General features: G+C 52.4%; 6 protein-coding genes across 6 annotated transcripts; 1 reads left to right on the top strand and 5 right to left on the bottom strand.

The window, feature by feature from the left end:
* Positions 1 to 161: 161 nt before the first annotated feature.
* On the bottom strand, positions 162 to 1,685 carry N7539_000513 (ribosome biogenesis protein LTV1; the record flags this gene model as incomplete). Its single annotated transcript, XM_056930117.1, has 2 exons — positions 162 to 1,605; positions 1,666 to 1,685. 2 exons carry the CDS (start codon positions 1,683 to 1,685, stop codon positions 162 to 164), a joined length of 1,464 nt encoding a protein of 487 aa, XP_056794410.1.
* A 438-nt stretch (positions 1,686 to 2,123) lies between these two features.
* Positions 2,124 to 4,160, top strand: N7539_000512 (ribosome biogenesis GTPase LSG1; the record flags this gene model as incomplete). The annotated part of the gene is made up of 1 exon (XM_056930116.1): positions 2,124 to 4,160. The coding sequence occupies one exon, from the start codon at positions 2,124 to 2,126 to the stop codon at positions 4,158 to 4,160; it is 2,037 nt and encodes a 678-aa protein (XP_056794409.1).
* A 564-nt stretch (positions 4,161 to 4,724) lies between these two features.
* N7539_000511 (uncharacterized protein) lies at positions 4,725 to 6,423 on the bottom strand (the record flags this gene model as incomplete). The annotated part of the gene is made up of 4 exons (XM_056930115.1): positions 4,725 to 5,531; positions 5,653 to 5,865; positions 5,997 to 6,242; positions 6,349 to 6,423. The coding sequence occupies 4 exons, from the start codon at positions 6,421 to 6,423 to the stop codon at positions 4,725 to 4,727; spliced, it is 1,341 nt and encodes a 446-aa protein (XP_056794408.1).
* A 1,104-nt stretch (positions 6,424 to 7,527) lies between these two features.
* N7539_000510 (Spo12 family protein) lies at positions 7,528 to 8,082 on the bottom strand (the record flags this gene model as incomplete). Its single annotated transcript, XM_056930114.1, has 3 exons — positions 7,528 to 7,615; positions 7,705 to 7,794; positions 7,922 to 8,082. The coding sequence occupies 3 exons, from the start codon at positions 8,080 to 8,082 to the stop codon at positions 7,528 to 7,530; spliced, it is 339 nt and encodes a 112-aa protein (XP_056794407.1).
* Positions 8,083 to 8,883: 801 nt separating this feature from the next.
* Positions 8,884 to 11,523, bottom strand: N7539_000509 (Sad1/UNC domain protein; the record flags this gene model as incomplete). Its single annotated transcript, XM_056930113.1, has 1 exon — positions 8,884 to 11,523. One exon carries the CDS (start codon positions 11,521 to 11,523, stop codon positions 8,884 to 8,886), a length of 2,640 nt encoding a protein of 879 aa, XP_056794406.1.
* Positions 11,524 to 13,266: 1,743 nt separating this feature from the next.
* On the bottom strand, positions 13,267 to 15,228 carry N7539_000508 (putative serine/threonine protein kinase; the record flags this gene model as incomplete). The annotated part of the gene is made up of 1 exon (XM_056930112.1): positions 13,267 to 15,228. One exon carries the CDS (start codon positions 15,226 to 15,228, stop codon positions 13,267 to 13,269), a length of 1,962 nt encoding a protein of 653 aa, XP_056794405.1.
* Between the last annotated feature and the right edge of the window lie 1,849 nt (positions 15,229 to 17,077).

Below are 17,077 nucleotides of genomic sequence, written 5' to 3'. Positions count from 1 at the left end.
TTTCGGCTTCTACCGGTGTCCTATACCAATCGCAAATGCCAAAACTAATACCGAGAGATATATCAAAAGAAGAGAAAAACCAATGCGTTCCTAAACTCCGTGTCGCGATGGGGTAGTGGGTCCATTATCGGGTCGTATCATGTCAACATTCCTCCATCCACCTAAGCCCTGCCTGGGACCTTTCGCCCGCTGCCAGCCGAAAAGCGAGCGGGACCAAGCCCAGATCGCACCTCGTCGAGCATGCGGATACCAATTGCTTCGTTGCCGTTCTTGCCGCGCTTGAACTTTGTGCCCTTGCGTTTGGCTTGAGCACTGGTGTTGTCGTCCCAGCCAGCGAGGAAGTCATCCATGACATTGTGGAAATCGCTTCGCGACATAGCCGCGCCATTGGCATCGACAAGACTAGGCGCAGTTGAGGATGCAGTTGACATGCCCGTCATGCCGGTGGCTCCGGTCATACCGCTGACCATGGACATGTTGTCGTCGTATTCGTCTTCCTCATCGAGCGAGTACAAGGCCTCAACCTTTTCAAACCGATCGTCCAGCAATCGATGACCCTCAGTCCGAGCGAGGGCCGACGAAGTCATGGAGTAAGCGGAAGGATTAGTCAAAGCACCCTTGCGCTTCTTGCGACGAATTGGAGTGCCGCCAACTGTGAAGGCAGTAGATGCCACGGTCTGCTGCTCCGAGGGCGCAATCGTTGGCGCAGCTGGGACGGGGGCCTTGCCTGTCTTGGCATCTTTCTTGAACTTCGCGAACTCGTGCATCCATCCTTGGGTATCGGGCTGCGTATCCGGGGCAGGTACGTCGTGCTCAGGCATCTCGCCCGGTTCGAGGGACTCCTTCGGCATCGCCTCACCCTGAGTAGTTCGTAGAACATCCGTTGTGTTCCTCTGAACAGGTGCCTTCTCTGTGGCGTCCGACTCCCAGCCCTCGTCGTATTCCTCGTCGAACAAAGTATCCTCCCAGTCACCTGGGTCCAACTCCTCGCCTTCCTTGGTCAACTCGCCAAACAGATCCTCGCCATCATCGTCGACATATTCCTCATCTTCCAAAGCCTCCAGGGCTTCGCGCAGACGGGGGTCCATATCGGGCTGGAAACCAGCAATCGCATCGGGAACATCTTGCTGATCCTGATAGGTTGGCTTGCGAATGTACGACGAGGCAGTCGAGCGCATGTCACCAAACTGTGAACCGTACTGGCTTCGAGAATCATCCAAAGAGACTTGACGCAAGGCATCCTCCAACTTCATGGGTTTGTCCTTGCCCTTGCCCTTTTCAACCTTGGCCTCAACGAAGTGTGCATCGCCACCGCCGGTGCCGAGTTCACGCAGATGTTGCATGTAATCATATCTGGTATCATCGTAGTAGATGCCGAAATTTGCGGCTTCACCCTCATTACGGCGAATTGCTTGATTTTTGAACTCGGATTGAAGCTCTGACAGATTTCGGGAAGGTTTCTGGGACGAAGTGGAAGCAGTCGAGGAAGAGGGCGCAGGGCCACCGACTTGGTGCAGCACGCGATCCTCGGCTTGAGGATCATGGATCAGCGGGTCTTGCTGAGAACGATGGAAAAGTTGATAAGTCGTCGCATTTTTCTTGTCACTGAAATCGAAGTCAGTATCACCTTGAAATTGATTTACGAGTCACCTTAAATATGCTTACATCCACTGGCGGGGAGGCATTTTGACGTTTGATCTGTGTTCGCGAACAGAGCCAAATGCTTCTCCCTTTGTTGCGCTCCTAAAGAAAAAAAAGAAAAAGTGGGATAGATAGGGTCACGTGGGGCTTATCGCTGCCTGAGCCCCTCGGGTCCTCATTGACTTCAAATCTCAAGATGGGAGAACCCTGAGCATGAGTCTTGTTCAAAATGAAGCGGAGTACTTTATCCCATAAGCCTCACAATTCTCCAAAGCTAATAGACTATATTTTCCCTACCCCTCCGCAAGATTGGTCTATCTTGAGAAATTTGCCATCTAGGATAGCGTGCTGAGTCATCGTTATCTTATCCGCGGGGCCGTCTGATTAATCCAAAAGATTTCCGATTTTCAGGCGGGGTCGAAATAACTTTGTCTTTTCCACCATCAATTATAGTTCACAGCTACACCAATACAGACATCATCATGGTGTTGGCTAAGTCCAAAAACTCAGTGGGACTGGGCAACAGTCTCATGAATGATCGTTTTGGCAAGGGAAAAGCCTCAAGCCAGAAAAAGGCCTCGCACAACAATGCTATTGCCCGCAAGAATATGCTGGGTGAGACCTACATCACAAATGAAGCCCAGGAAGCATCATGGGTGAAGATGCGTTCGATCACCGAACAAGCCGCTCTCGATGAATTCCTCAGCACCGCCGAGCTGGCAGGTACCGATTTCACCGCTGAAAAAATCAACAACGTCAAGATCATTCACTCTGATCAGAAGAACCCGTACCTCCTCTCCGCCTCTGAGGAGAAGAACGCCGTCAAGAAACATGAGAAGAACAAGGGACGCCTGACTGTACCCAGACGACCAAAGTGGGACTCTACGACGACACCGCAACAGTTGGAAACGATGGAACGTGAAAGTTTGTTGAACTGGCGTCGTGGCCTCGCGGAGCTGCAGGAAAATAACGATCTCTTGATGACTCCCTTTGAGCGCAACTTGGAAGTTTGGCGTCAACTATGGCGTGTCATTGAGCGATCTGACCTTGTGGTGCAGATTGTCGATGCTCGTAACCCTCTCCAATTTCGCTCCGAGGACTTGGAAAACTACGTCAAGGAGATTGACCCCCGCAAGAAGAACTTGCTACTCGTCAATAAGGCCGATATGTTGACTCAGAAGCAGCGGGAAGCATGGGCTGACTACTTCGAGAGACACAATATCAATTTCCGTTTCTTCTCAGCTCATCTGGCCAAGGAGAAGATGGAGGCTGAGATGTTGAAAGAGTCTCAAGAGGATGAGGATTTGGCGAAGTCTACTAAGAACTTGAAGGTTGAAGATGAGGAGGAGAAGGACGAGGAGGAAGAACTTGAGCAGGAGGCTGGCGAGGAATTCGCTGCAGCGCTTGCCGACCCCGAGAAGTCATTAGGCCCACACATTCTTGATGTCGATGAGCTGGAAGCGCTTTTCTTGGCCAACTCGCCGGAGTCTTTGGCAGATGGATCAAACCCCGATGCTCCAGCCAAGGGCAAGACTACTATCGGTCTGGTCGGCTATCCGAATGTCGGTAAATCGAGTACCATTAACGCCTTGTTGGGAGCCAAGAAGGTGTCGGTTTCTGCCACCCCCGGTAAGACCAAGCACTTCCAAACGCTTTACCTGTCTCCGGAAATCATGCTTTGTGATTGTCCTGGTCTTGTTTTCCCCAACTTTGCGACGACTAAGGCCGACTTGGTGGTAAATGGTGTACTTCCGATCGATCAGCAACGCGAGTTCACAGGTCCCGCTGGACTGGTTGCCCAGCGTATCCCCAAGCACTTCATTGAGAATCTTTACGGCGTGAAGATCCGCACTCGTCCCATCGAGGAGGGCGGTACTGGAATCCCAACTGCCAGCGAGCTTCTTCGGGCATATGCGCGAGCTCGTGGTTTCTCGACGCAAGGTCTTGGACAACCGGATGAGTCTCGCGCTGCGCGATATGTGCTGAAGGACTACGTAAACGGCAAACTCCTTTTCGTCCATCCGCCACCCGTGCCATTGGGCGAGACCCCCACCGACCCTCACGCTTTTAATTATGAGCTGTACGATATTGCCCATCTCCCTCCTAAGCGCCAGGCACTACTTGCCAAGACCACCGTGGACCCCGACAACGACCCAATCGCCAACAATGAGCTCGAAGTTGTCGCTGCCGAGCCTGATATCTCACAGTTCACAGCCCCGCCAGTTGATAATGCACCTGGCCTGCGATCACGCACCCTCGACAGTGGCTTCTTCGGCACCGCTACCGGCCCCTCCGCTGGCCGTATTAATATGCCTTTCAACCACAAGTACACCGAACAGGGTCAGCAAATTCGCCAAAACCTCACTGGACGCAAGGAACGAATGATGATCGCCCTAGAGCGGGGTGTGGATGTGTCCGAGGTTCGAGGCACGGCCAGCTCGAAGAAGCACTTCAAAGGCAACAAGCGTCGTGCCAAGGCTAAGCGCAACAATGGCGAGGAGACCGAGGATTTCTACTAAATCTGAATTTCGCCCCCCTGAAAAGTCCTTCTGCTGGTATTTCCTTGTCTACGCGCTACGCGCTCGCTTGTCACGTCCTGATTTGAACCTCGGCCGGCGAGTCGAGATGGATGTTTATGCCTCGGATTCCCCGTTTGAGATGATTGTCCTTTTTTTCCTTTATGACCCCCTACTTTCCCCTTTTCCATCTACACATTGACATCATGCCATCTCCTGTGGAGGCTGATGGTGACAGATTCGGCGATTGAGTCGTGCTGGAGGGGGGTGTTTTTTTTGATTCGACATTTACAGGTGTTTGGGAGAATTTGCGATTATTCTAGCATGGTTTCAATGCACATACCGAATGATTCTGAAATTCATCGAAGTTCTCCCTTAGAGTCTTGGTGATGTGATGACAAAACACTCAGAGCGGCACATTGGGTGTAGGTCAAGAAATCGTTCAGGTTCAGTCTGACGCTTGTTCATTTGGATATCATTGCCAAAGTCTTGTTCTACCTAATTTTCAGATAGAAACTCATTTATATCACGGCTCTTCGAGCTTCTCAAATCACGTAAAACAGCGCTCTAAAGATGACTCTTGGACTTGAAACCGGAAGCAATCAGGAGACGATCAGACTCCTGCTGCTGCCACTTCAACTTGGCCATGACGTCCTTCTTGCGGGACTCATTCTCCCTGCGACCCATCTGCTGCAGGTGAACCTCATCGGGACCGTCGGCGATACGCAGTGTCCGGATACCAGCCCACATATACGCAAGAGGAGTGTCCTGGCAGACACCAGCAGCACCATAAGCCTGGACGGCGCGATCAATAATAGCCAAGGCTGACTGGGGGACCAGGACCTTGGCCTCGGCAATCTCCTTCAGAGCAGCCTTGGCATCCCCCTGGTCGATCTTGATAGCGGCGTTGAGGACGATCAAACGCGCAGCGTCGACCTCGATGCGGGACTTGGCGATCCACTCGAGGATGACGCCGTGAGAAGACAAGGGCTTGCCAAAGGTCTTCTTGCGCTCATCGTTGACACGGGCGATCATCCATTCGAGGGCCTTCTCGGCGGCGCCGATCGTGCGCATGGCGTGGTGAATACGGCCGGGACCCAGACGGCCCTGGATGATCTCGAATCCGCGGCCCTCGCCGAGGACCATGCTGGACAGAGGCAGGCGCACGTTCTTGAAGGTGATGTGGCCGTGACCGTGGGGGGCGTCGTCGTAGCCGTAGACGTGCAACATGCGGTGAATAGTCACACCGGGGGCGTCCGCTGGGCACAGGACGACGGACTGCTGACGATAGGTATCCTTGTTCTTGGGGTCGGACTTGCCCATGACGAGATAGACCTTGCAGCGGGGGTCGCCGGCGCCAGAAGACCACCATTTCTACAAAAGCCGGTCAATCAACGTTAGTGCTAAACTTGATATGGAAATGGCAGACGGAACCAAGCAAGCAAGACTGCTTATCCAGAGGGCGAGGGTGTTGTTTAAATTCTCAAGAACTCACCGAGCCATTCAAGACATATTCATTGCCCTCGCGACGAATCTCCAACTCGATATTGGTAGCATCACTCGAAGCAACATCGGGCTCGGTCATCAGGAAAGCAGAGCGAATCTTGCCTTCGAGCAGAGGGGCCAGCCACTCCTTCTTCTGAGCCTCATTACCGTACTTGGCCAATACCTCCATATTGCCAGTATCTGGGGCAGCGTTGTTCGTAGCCTAGCATCACACATCAGACCGAATCATTTCTTATCCTGGGGCTCGTTGCCAAGGGAGTCTGGCAGACCCAAAGAGGTCTCTCCGTTGTTCCCCATACCCCCTCCCCCAAGAAGATTGTGGGAAACACATACCTCGGAAGCAACCTTGCTCTTACCGAGAATCTCGGCCATCAGACCATACTCGACATTGCTGTAGCCAGCACCCTCCTTGAAGTGGCTCTTAGCCAAGAACATGTTCCACAGACCGAGCTTCTTGGCCTTGGCCTTGAGCTCCTCCATGACGGCGGGGGTGGTTTGCCATCGCTTCTCGCCTTCGCCCAGCTGGGCACTGAAGACAGCCTCGGCGGGGATACACTCTTTCTCGACGAACTCCTCGACCTATCCAAGCAAGTCCGTTCGTGTCAGCTGTATGGTCATGTATATAAATGACTTGATTTAAATCTCTGGGGAGGAGCAGGAGCAGAAGGAGGGAGAATGCCCTTACCAGATCGAGAGTCTTCTTGGCCCGATCGCTCACAAAGGGCTGAGCGATGACGGGGATGCGTGAAGAAGCAGACATGATGTGTATGTGTGTAGGGGGGGGATGGGGAGGAAGTACTTCTTTCGAGAGCAGTAAAGAGAAGGAGGACGTGATCTTAAAAGGAGAACAGCCGAGAGCAAAGGGTCTAACTAGCTGAATATAAGATCCGAGTGAATTGACTAATTGCGGAGAAGATGTTGTGGAGAAGCCGAGCAACTGGGGGGCTTTTGCCTCGGCCCCTCGGTGGAAGACTATTCCTCTTGTTGGACAGGAGGTACCAGCACCACTGTTAGGGTTGACCCAAGAACGGAGGGCAAGATCCGGGGTATGTTAGCATCCTGATCGTCGATCAGTTATCTGAATCGTGCAAATGATCACACCGAGCCAGTTGACCAGATTGCAATGAATTTGAGGCAATGGAAGTCCGGTCGCTCTACGGTCATGTTGTCACTTCAGCCGCCGAGGGGCGTTTGTCATCTCGGCCGGCTGCCTCGGCCAGTGGACCGAATGATACAAACCTACTAAACGCCACCGCAACTCGCATAGTCCTCAGAGAGCTTTTCTTGACAGATGAAATTGACATTGCCAGAGTGACGACGAAACACGAGAAGACGTTTTGAATCTCGCAGGAAGTCCGGTCGGATCAATTGCTAATGTACGATTGACCAAATATACCATCCAGAGAAGTAATAGAAGAGAAAGTTCCAACGAATAGTCCTGCACCCCTAACCCGACCAAAAGAACCAACGAAATAAACACACAAAAAACCAAAGAGGGAACGGGTCGAAGTAAAAGGTAGAGAAAAGAGGAAGAAGAGAAGTCACAGAAAGGGCATTGCGGGTCATCAAAAAAAAGAAACGGAGCCAGTATATGCGAGCAATGATAACCGCAAGCCTGCCCTTAAAGACCGAAGCACTCGCTCAAGACTTTCGTCAACGGACGGACTATGTGGAAAGAGGTCCCAAGTGAAGACATCTTCCCACTGGCCTCAAGGAGAGGTCACTTCCAGGATAGCTGACAAGCGACCAGCACCCCAGCAATCGGGCTTCTCCCGAGGCCAACACCATCGAGTGGGCGGAATATTCAACGACAGTTCATCCGACAAAGAGCAATGTATTGCACACTGGAAACGCATTGGACCGTCTAATCAGTGGCTTGAGTCTGCCCAGCTGATGATTGCTCGTAACTCTTCTTGCCCAGCTTTGCGAAGAGAGACTGAGGCTTGCCAGCGCTGTTCGAGACACGTTAGCGTCGAGTCCCAGCTGTGCTCAGGTGTCCAAATCTCATCCTCCCATGCAGATAAGCATTGCGAACACTTACTTCTTGAACCGCTTGCTCTTGATGTCGCTCAACTTCTTCGTACAGGGGCTCATGATATCGTCCGATGGAGAAACGTAGGCGTTTGACTGTCTAGAGGGATGCGATTCGAATGTCAGAAGGACTATTTCTTGGAGGCGAATCACGGAGACCATTACGAGCCAGAAGGCGTCGCGATCGAGCCATCAGATCAGAAGGATCGGCGCTGGAAAGCACTTACTTTTCGCCGCCATCCAGCTTCGCCTGAAGGGCCTGGCGGTGGAAATCCATCGATGACAGATCAGCCTTGGAGTCAAACTTGTCGCCAGATGAAGCGTTGGCAAGATGCGTATTTGTGGGACGATCGGCCAGAGGCTGGGTGTGTGCTGTCGTTGAGTCCATTGTGAATGAGAGGATATGTGAGAATGTAGAAAGGGGGATTCGGATGAGACAGCGTAGATGGGATGTTCGGATCGATCAACAAAAGACAAAGATGTAGGAACTGGGGTCAATTTGATACAGCATGCACAGAAGCAATGAGAAGCGGAGATTGAAAAGGTCACAGCCTCTGGAGAAGGGGAAATGGTGGGTTCGGATAAGAGAAAAACGTGTGTTGTTGGTGGCAGCCGAAGGAGAAAAATGCCCCGTTTTCGTTGATTGTTGACCCGGCAACCCTGCCGATGATTCCACTCAATGACCTCCTCACGGGACGAGACAAAGAAAGCGACCAGAGCCGGCTCCATCGAGACGTCTATGACGCACATCTGTAAAACATACATTCCAGCCGCACAGTGCTGTGACTCGCCTAGAACATACTGCTTATTTCGAACATTGGATTTGTCATAAGTAGATGTTTGTTTATTTGGCGTTGTCGGGGTCAGTTAAACTCAAAGGAGGAATGACGCAGTTTCGGACCCTCAGCGAAGACGATGCATGCTCGTAACGGCTATTCTTGTTATGTGCATTGCGTGTTCCAGTTGATCTCAAAACGGCAAAGAGTGATACACCAAGGTCTTCGTGAAAAGTAACCATACGTCTCATAAGGACGCCCAAAAAGAAAAAGAAAGATGCTTATACTAATCATGCCCGCAATGCCATGCAAAATTCATAAAAAAAACGCAAGACCAGACGACTTGCGAAGGGACAGACACACAATAATGAATGCAGGAAGAATGGAAACAATCATTCAACAAGGGAGTGGCTTCAATTCTCTCTTTCATTTGCATCAGAAGCCCTCGAGCTTGTGTACATCACGTCCTCGTCTTCATCCTCGGCGCGCAGACTTGATTGCGAAGCTCGTGAATTTAGTACGGGCGGAGTGCTATGAGATCGGAAATGAGGAGATCCCAAAGTAGGCACGGACATCAGCTCCGGAGAAGGAGGTTTCCGACGCTTCTCGTCGTCTACTTCCGCGAATTCCGGAGTGACTTCCGATGGAGGCGTCGGTGGAATGTAAGTTACGTCGGGGCTGTTGGAACCTTCTGGCGACATAGAGCTGTCCGAGAGTGTCCTTCGATGCACAGGATGCTCCTGGTAGGAGGAAGGCGCTCGGGGAGAACTGGGGCTCGCAGTCGGGGTCTCGAAAGGTGGCGATGTGGATCGCAAGCTGTAGGATCGCGCGACCATGCGCTGGACACGGGGGAATTCCATGTAATTGCCGACCGATCCACGAGAGAAAAGAACAACAGCAAAGCAACACAGTACCATGATGCTTTGAATCATGATGACTCGCTTCTGAAAGACAAGTTCGTCGGCCAAAACACCGAGTTGTCCGCTTAGTGACTGGACTTCTTGGTGATACCGAACACGCTGATGCTCGAACTCAAAGGCGACGGACTTCCAGACATGATCATATTGCTCACGGAACTCCTTCAATTCATTGAGTACTGTACTATTGAGATTTTCCAGAAATGTAGAAGTCTTGGCAAGCTGGCGCTTTTCAACTTTGCTGAAGGCGTCACGAAGTATGCGAGATTGCTCTTCAATGTACAGCAGTGAAAGCGTCGAGTTTGACTCGAGCATTTGCAGTCGCTTGTGAACCGATTTGAAGAACGATTCTTGCGTAGTAGGAATAGATGGGGGCGGTTGAGTTGAACTCGGGCGTGCTTGTTCGGAACTGACGCCATTGGTTTGCTCATCTTTAATGTAGGTCGTCGCTTTCCCGGTGTTTTCGGTCTTGGGATCCTGGGTAGAATGATCTGGTGCGGCCACGGTAACCTTAGGTGGCGACATTGCAGACTTGTGCTGTGCACCAGACCTCTGCTGGCCGTCGGGTACTTTTGGTGCTTTCGGAGGGGGCAGTGGCCTTGAGGATGGGGTGGAAGGCCCTTCTCCCGGCACGGCTGTAGAACTGGCATTCACGGCCTTCTCAATGTGACGATCCGATTCTACATGGGACGCACTGCGATCTGATGTCTCTTCTGTAATTGCGCAGATTCCAGTCACTGGACAGAACGTTGCATTTGCCGAAAGGTGCAGCAGAACCTCCGCGAGAGGATTCGGACATAGTTGATTACTGGCTTCCTGCCTCGAGCTCACAGCGACAAACTCCTCCATGGGAGCCTCAAACGGCAGGGCATCAACAGGCTCAGTGCCATCTGTGATTTCACTAACCTCTTCGTCGAATTCGGTCTCACCTCGGCTCACACTCTCATCGTGCTTGTATTCCTCCATCATCGTGGTACCATGAACTCGGATGAGACTGATAGGGCAGTAGAATTCATGGCCGTAGTGGGTCAGGAACTCAACACGCAAATACCGAGCCCAAATCAAAGAATTTTCCACGGCAAATGCCTGCACTTCACGGGTATTCCTGGCTTCAAACACGCCGAGCTCTTTCCACTGGTCCGGTTTCGCGGGGTACCGGTCCGAGACGCTCACGCGGAACGTGTGGAAGATGGAGCTGAAGAACTCGTAATTGGCAAGAACGACGGTGTCAACGAGAATATCGTCACAAAGTTCTAGAATGAGGAACTTGTTGTTTGCTCGACACTCATTCAGCATATAACTATCCTTGTTCTCCACGAGCACAGCCGATGACCCTTTGCATTCGGGATTGGTCTTAAGCACCGTTGCCGCGCAATCGAATGACGCATAATTAAATCGCTCTTTACATGTGGTACCTGCGTCTTTGCGCCGTGATCTGTCAGGTTGCGGTGGGCTCAGAGTGAGAGCATCTCCGTTGTCTTCAGTCTTCGCCGGTGCTGCTGACTGTGATGGGATAGGTGTTCCCCACGCCGTCGGACTCGCCTCGGGTGACTCTGCAACGAATCCGACAAAGTCGAGTTCAATCTCCGCGTCGTCTCCCAAGGAGTCTAGCGCATTGTTGATGCCAGGTTGTCGCCGGCCTTCTTTGCCCACGGCTGTCGCGCGTCTGCTACCGCCAACATTGTCGACCGACTGGCCGACTTTCGCCAGATTCTGCTTCTTCCAATCCTCAAAGGACAAGAAGCTCGAGCTGTCGAGGAGGGAGTCTGTTTCTGCATCGGAGTCCGACTCGGGTCCGCCGGCAGATGATGGCGTCTCTGCTGTCACGCCAGCAGACCCCGTGCCTGTCACGGCGCCGGTCTCATTCTTGACCACTGGCTGAGCTAAATTCGGATGTCTTCGATGACGATCTGACTGCGCATTTTGTGTCCCTGCATCATTCGCGATGCACGTCGGATACTGGAATAATGCTGCCTCTGCTTGCCACGGAGATCGCGCCAGGCCATTGTCCCGAGACGAGATGGTGCCTCCGTGCCACCCAGTCGCATTTTGGACACCATTACCACATGTCGCGGCAGAAAGAGCCATCATCACAGCCACATATTGTAGCCACGTAGGCCATAGTCGCCGGGTCATCGTCGTGCCCTGCGAAGTCGTCGGCAGCGAAGAAATCAGTCTCGGTGGCTAGTTGGACACAACACTCGGGTATATAAGCTGTCAATCCTCCGCTTTCACCAGACAAATTGGTGACGATCAATGCGCGCGGTGATGGGCCCTTTCCACGATCGTTTGTTCCAATCTATGTACCGGCCCGTGGGGTGTCTGGCGTGATAGGCATGATTCTCTAACCTCCAGCCTCGAGAACTTGAAGTCTCGAGTTCGGTCGATCGCAAGTATGTACGTGACGTGCGAAGGAAAACGGGCGAAGTTTTGTTGGGCAATAGAGTGTCTCCAATGAACTGATCGTGTGGAAAAATAATGACAGATTAGATCTCTCTAGTTGGGCTTGAGACGAGCTGGCGGTAAATGAAGACCCACTCGCTGGGTTGCCACTTTCTCTCTCTGTTCAACAAAATCTCAGTTATCGCGACTCGGGACTCGTGATGGCTTCGAGGGGCGTGTCCACAAGCGAGCAGGCTAAGCTCGACACAGTTGTGGGCTGGCATCTCGCCCGCTCGGAGGCTGGGGTCACCGCCTCCCTCACCGCCGCACGGGCTCTTGTCTCGTAGCGCGGACCCCGATGGATTGAATCATGTTGCAAGCTTGATCTTTTGGATATTCTATGCGATGCTTTTTGGGGGTCGCGGATGATAAAATATCCGTGGTGCAAGATTGAGTGTGTTCATTTTTTTTTTGCTACGAGTGCCGCATCAGGTGCATGGCCCGCTGCAGGCTGGCGCTCAATCAGCTGAACGAAGGCTTTTGAGTTGCTGAAGTTGGTGTGGCATGCACTTATTCCTGACTCGATTCAAGTCCTCTCTATCGCCCACCGCTTGTTCGAGTCCCACTACTTCAGCAGTCGAGGGGGACCCACCGGCTGCAGGGCATCTAAATCGGAATTGTCGACCCTGTCGGGTGTTTGAGGCAGTTGGCACTTATTGTTCCTATATTACTCGAGGCTACTGGGTTAAAAGACTTCGTCTGTGCGGATGATTGAATTTTCCTTTTTGACGGACCAGGTGCCTAAGTAGTAACAGTACACACGATTGTTGTTCGGTTCGCGTCAAATCAGGAATGCACGTTGCAGATACAGTAGTCCACATTCCACCTCGCAAAACAGATGTCTGGGACGTCCCTGGCACACAAAAGCCTCACCGTCGTCGTTGTCATCTCAGAGTCGTCACAAGTCCATATGCAATAAATGTTGGATAGATAAAAGGGGGTCATGGTGGAGGCCAATAGAGGAATAGAAGAGAGAAGAGAGAAGGGTCAAAAACAAACAAACCACCGGACTCAACCAGTTCGGCTCCGTCTTCTAATCTTTTGGGTGCTCGATGTCTTCCAGCTGGAAGCTGTACTGCGCGCAACCGTATATGGTACAGGTTGGGACAGAAGTAGGGGGAACAAACCAGCTGCGTGCAGGCCACCCGTCCCGAGAGTTGCAACGGCAAGCCTCGAGGGTGAAGCGATCAGCGGAAGCATCGGCAGAGAACAAAAACTTCAAAAGGTAGAAAAGAATAGGGGTCGAGACAGGGGTAGGACAGCATTGATCAATATTAGTTTATGAGAGACATTTTGAACTTTTTTTTCGCAGCTCAATATCAGAGGACCAGATGCAAATGAGACTGTGGAACGATTATGAGGGGAGACCGGTAAAGGCGGTCGACGGAAAGAGATTCGAGGTGTGACAAGGTGAGCCCAAACTCAGTCGGTGATGTGCTAGAGGTGGAGATCGTGCCATCCACCCACGAGATCGAGATCTTCGTCAAGACTGCCATCGTAGGCCAGGTGCTTCAGAGGAGAATGATGGGGGGAGCGTTTCGAAGCATCACCGCCATCGCGACGCCAGTCCTTTTCAAGGAAGGCGCGGCGATGACGCTCGACTTGAGGTGACTCGCGCTTGGTCCGGGATCCATGGTCGAATCCAGAGGAGCCAAGACCCCAATCACGCCGCCAGTTACCAGCAGCGCGCTGTGGACCAAAAGGTTCACGGGTCTTGAAGTTACGGCGCTTATCTCCTAGCTCAGCCCACTTGTCCATATGAGACGAGGCTTTGTTTGGCGACGACGGGGCATGATGGAACGGACGAGGTGTACTGTTGGAAGTGCCAGTGTCACTGTCGATGTCCCATGTCTTGGTAGGAATGGCGCGAGGAGCCACGGGCTCCGGGTCCACGATGTGAAGTTCATCTAGATTCAATTGATCAAGGGGGGATGCGGAGTCCTGCTCGCGCAATCCCGCCATCGGAGTGGTTTGGCTTTCCTGGCTCCAACTACGAGAGTTCTGCTCACGGCGTAGTTGGAACGCGGACTGCTCGTTCTCCGATTCTTCTTCTTCCTCATCCCAAAGATCACTCCAGCTCTTGGAGATTTGATCCTGGCCAGGCTTGCCAAACACCATCGAGAGAGAGGGCAAGGGCTTGGCAGCGTGACTCGGGAGGGATCCAGTGATAGGAACGGGATCAGAACGGGGAAGCTTCGGACACTCGCGTTGACGGCCGAAGTGCATAGCCTGGAATGAGTCACCCATGGCCGAGTCCAAGACGGAGGCGAGCGATGAAGTGTCTGCATGCACCGAGAACCAAGAAGTTCCTCCAACCTCGGAAGGAGGGAAGAGATCTTCGGTGTAGCTCTCGTTGTCGGGAATCACAGACAGTTGACGCATCGCCTGGGGAGGGCTGGTTTGCAAAGCCTTGGCCCAGGGGAAAGAATCGCCTTGAGTGACGTGAGGGCTCTGGATGGAAGGAGTGCGAAGAGGCTCGCGGTTGACGGTAGCCGCCACCACCTCGCGATCCTCGGTGCAGAAGTCGTCCAGGGCCTCATCATCCGTGGTAAAGGAGACAGCACGCAGGATGCACTGGCGGACCTCGGACAAGGAGCGCTTGGTGGGGTCAATGGCCAGACAGTGAGTCAAGACCTCGAAGGTGTCTTGAGACATGTTGGGAAAAATGTCAAACAGCGACTGTCGGTCGCGCACGTAGTCCGCGAAAAGAACATCCGACTCAGTAGGCGTCACGAACGGGTTCCGCGCGAACAGAATGTTGAGCATGCAGATACCAATTGACCAGACGTCCGCCTGGGCGGGGGAGTAGCCGGTCGAACCAGGGTCATACTGTTCAGGGGCCATGTAACGGTCACTGCCCACACAAGCTTCGTGACACCAGGGTTCACGGGTGGCGAGACCGAAGTCGCCCAGCTTCATCACACCTTCATGGGTCAAGAAGATGTTCTCGGGCTTGATATCACGATGGTAAATGCCGTTGGCATGCATAAACTCCACCGCGCTGATCAATTGAAGCATAAAATCGCGGACATGCTCGGTCTCCAATGGACCACGGTTTAACCGGATCGCCTCATACAGATCACCATTGGCGCAGTATTCCAGGACCAGATAGGTGTGGTGTTCCGTCTCGAAGTTGTGAATCAAGTTGACCAAGTTAGAATGGAAGCCAAAGCGCTGGTGGCACTCCAATTCCTCAAACCGATCATCGGCAGCCGATGGATCAGTAGAGGTTGACTTAGCCAAACACTTGATGGCCACCTCGTTGCCGGTGGTCACGTCGGTGGCAAGAAAGACCATGCCAAATGAGCCGTGATTGAGGGGAGCCACGGTCCGGAAACGGCCATCGAGAAGAACATCCTTGGTGAAGTTGTCCTTGAGACACTGCACGGTAATAGACATGATGCGATGTGGTTGTGCCTTTGGAAGGACACGAATGATCAAGAAAGATAAACGTCAGAAGCACAGGATGCAGACAGAGAGCAAGAGATATGAGCGCTGTCAATGACTCAAACAATGAAGATCGGAAACAATCTATGAACCGCTTCGATGAATTGAACAAGAATGAGGAAATTGCGCGGGACAAAAAAAAATGAAAAAAGTAGTCGGACAGAACAACGTCAACAGAGCGACCAGGCTAGTAGAGATGGAACCAACGGTCAAGAAAAGAAACAAACGATCAAGCCTTTCGTCTGATAGAAAGACAATCGGTGAATCGGGAAATATAGGCGGTCAGAGGACTAAAGGGTAGACACTTCTCTGAGCAAGTCCAGCTGTCATGTAATATATCGGCAAAGGAAATGAGAGAGATCGACAAAAGGAGACAACAGGCGCGCACGAGACGTGGTCGAGCAACGATGACAGGGGAAAATGCGTAAGGAAACGGTGGAAGGACTGTTATGTGCTCATCGGTAGGTTGTTTTTGGTGTTGTTGGTCGTTTTATTGGTCGAGGGGAATGGCGTCGAGCCTGGTTGGGGGTGAGGAAGGAAAAGAGATTGTCGAATGAATGGACAGAGTGGATGGATAGGAGGCCTGGTCGAACAGACTGAAGACAACAAGATAGGAGTTTGCGCTGCGTAAGATCGTGACAAGTTTGCGGGAAAAAAGAGAAACTGAAAAGGAACTCGCGAACACCAGGTTCAGGGTCGAGGATTGCTGAGACTCAAGGAAGAGGCGGCGGAGTCAATGATTCATGAAGGTTGGTGGAGTAGATATAACAGTCGAGAAAGAGATGGCTGTCACAGATCAATGGAGAGCGGGGAGGAGGCTCTCGATTGAGAGGGTGAGAGTCTGGGATCCTGGAGGAGCACCTTTGCAATTCCAAGTTGGAATCGTTGAAGCACTCGAAGCCAGGTTCCCGGTACGTTCTGATCAATCTTTGAGCAGTCAGACCCGACAATCGTGTGTAAGAGCTGAGAGGAGATTGAGTGACGGCTCACCGAAGGGGGGGGGTCTCGGAGGTGGAATTTATAGTCGTGCCAAGCAGGCAGACGCTGGCGATAGGAGACTTCTGGCTTCTTCCGGAGCAATGGTGTCAACGGTTCGTTCAACACCAAATGCCACAGAAGATCGTAGTCTGTTGTCGATTTGGAAGGCGCACGAGAACAGAGATCTCGGAGCAGAAAGAGGCAACTCTCTCAGCAATCGAAGATATACTGCGAGGCTTTGGCGATGGGGGTCAAAAGCGTAGGTGTGTCACCAATCCGGACGGGCCGATGGTGAGGAGAAGGTGGTTGGGGTACAGGGGAGAGTTGCGGTGGCGGACGGATGGGAGGTCACAAAAGAAGTGCAAGAGCAGAGGAGGCGTGGATACGGAAAGAAGAAGGAGGTGTGAGTGATGGGATGGCGAGACGAAGATATGAACAAGAGAAGGAACGGGAACGGGAAGTTGAGATGGGGAGACGTCGAGGAGTCACCAGAGTCACGGGTGGAGACAGATGAGCCAGACAATCTTAGGAGACACTGAGGAGACAAGAGGAGAGAGGCCGAGAGAAAGGGACGGAAGAGATGGGGGAATGACCGTATTGATACCACTGTATGGTCACAAACCTCGTGGGTGTCACTGGGTGATCGACACCGAGGACCGTGGTCATTTCCATTGGCAGTGATGAGAGATACGGGGGCCGCGGCGCAATATGCAGTGGGGAGTGGGCACGCTGGAGTCTGAAAGTGGAAAGGTGGAGAGGGGACCTGATTGTTACGTCCATGACGTGATACGGCCTATGTATGGAACCGACCAGTCTTGGTATT

The sequence above is a fragment of the Penicillium diatomitis genome (genome assembly GCF_028827545.1).
Source record: "Penicillium diatomitis strain IBT 30728 chromosome Unknown utg000001l_segment0_segment0, whole genome shotgun sequence".
In the NCBI taxonomy this organism is placed as follows: domain Eukaryota; kingdom Fungi; phylum Ascomycota; class Eurotiomycetes; order Eurotiales; family Aspergillaceae; genus Penicillium; species Penicillium diatomitis.
This window is presented reverse-complemented; position numbering and strand designations above follow the sequence as displayed.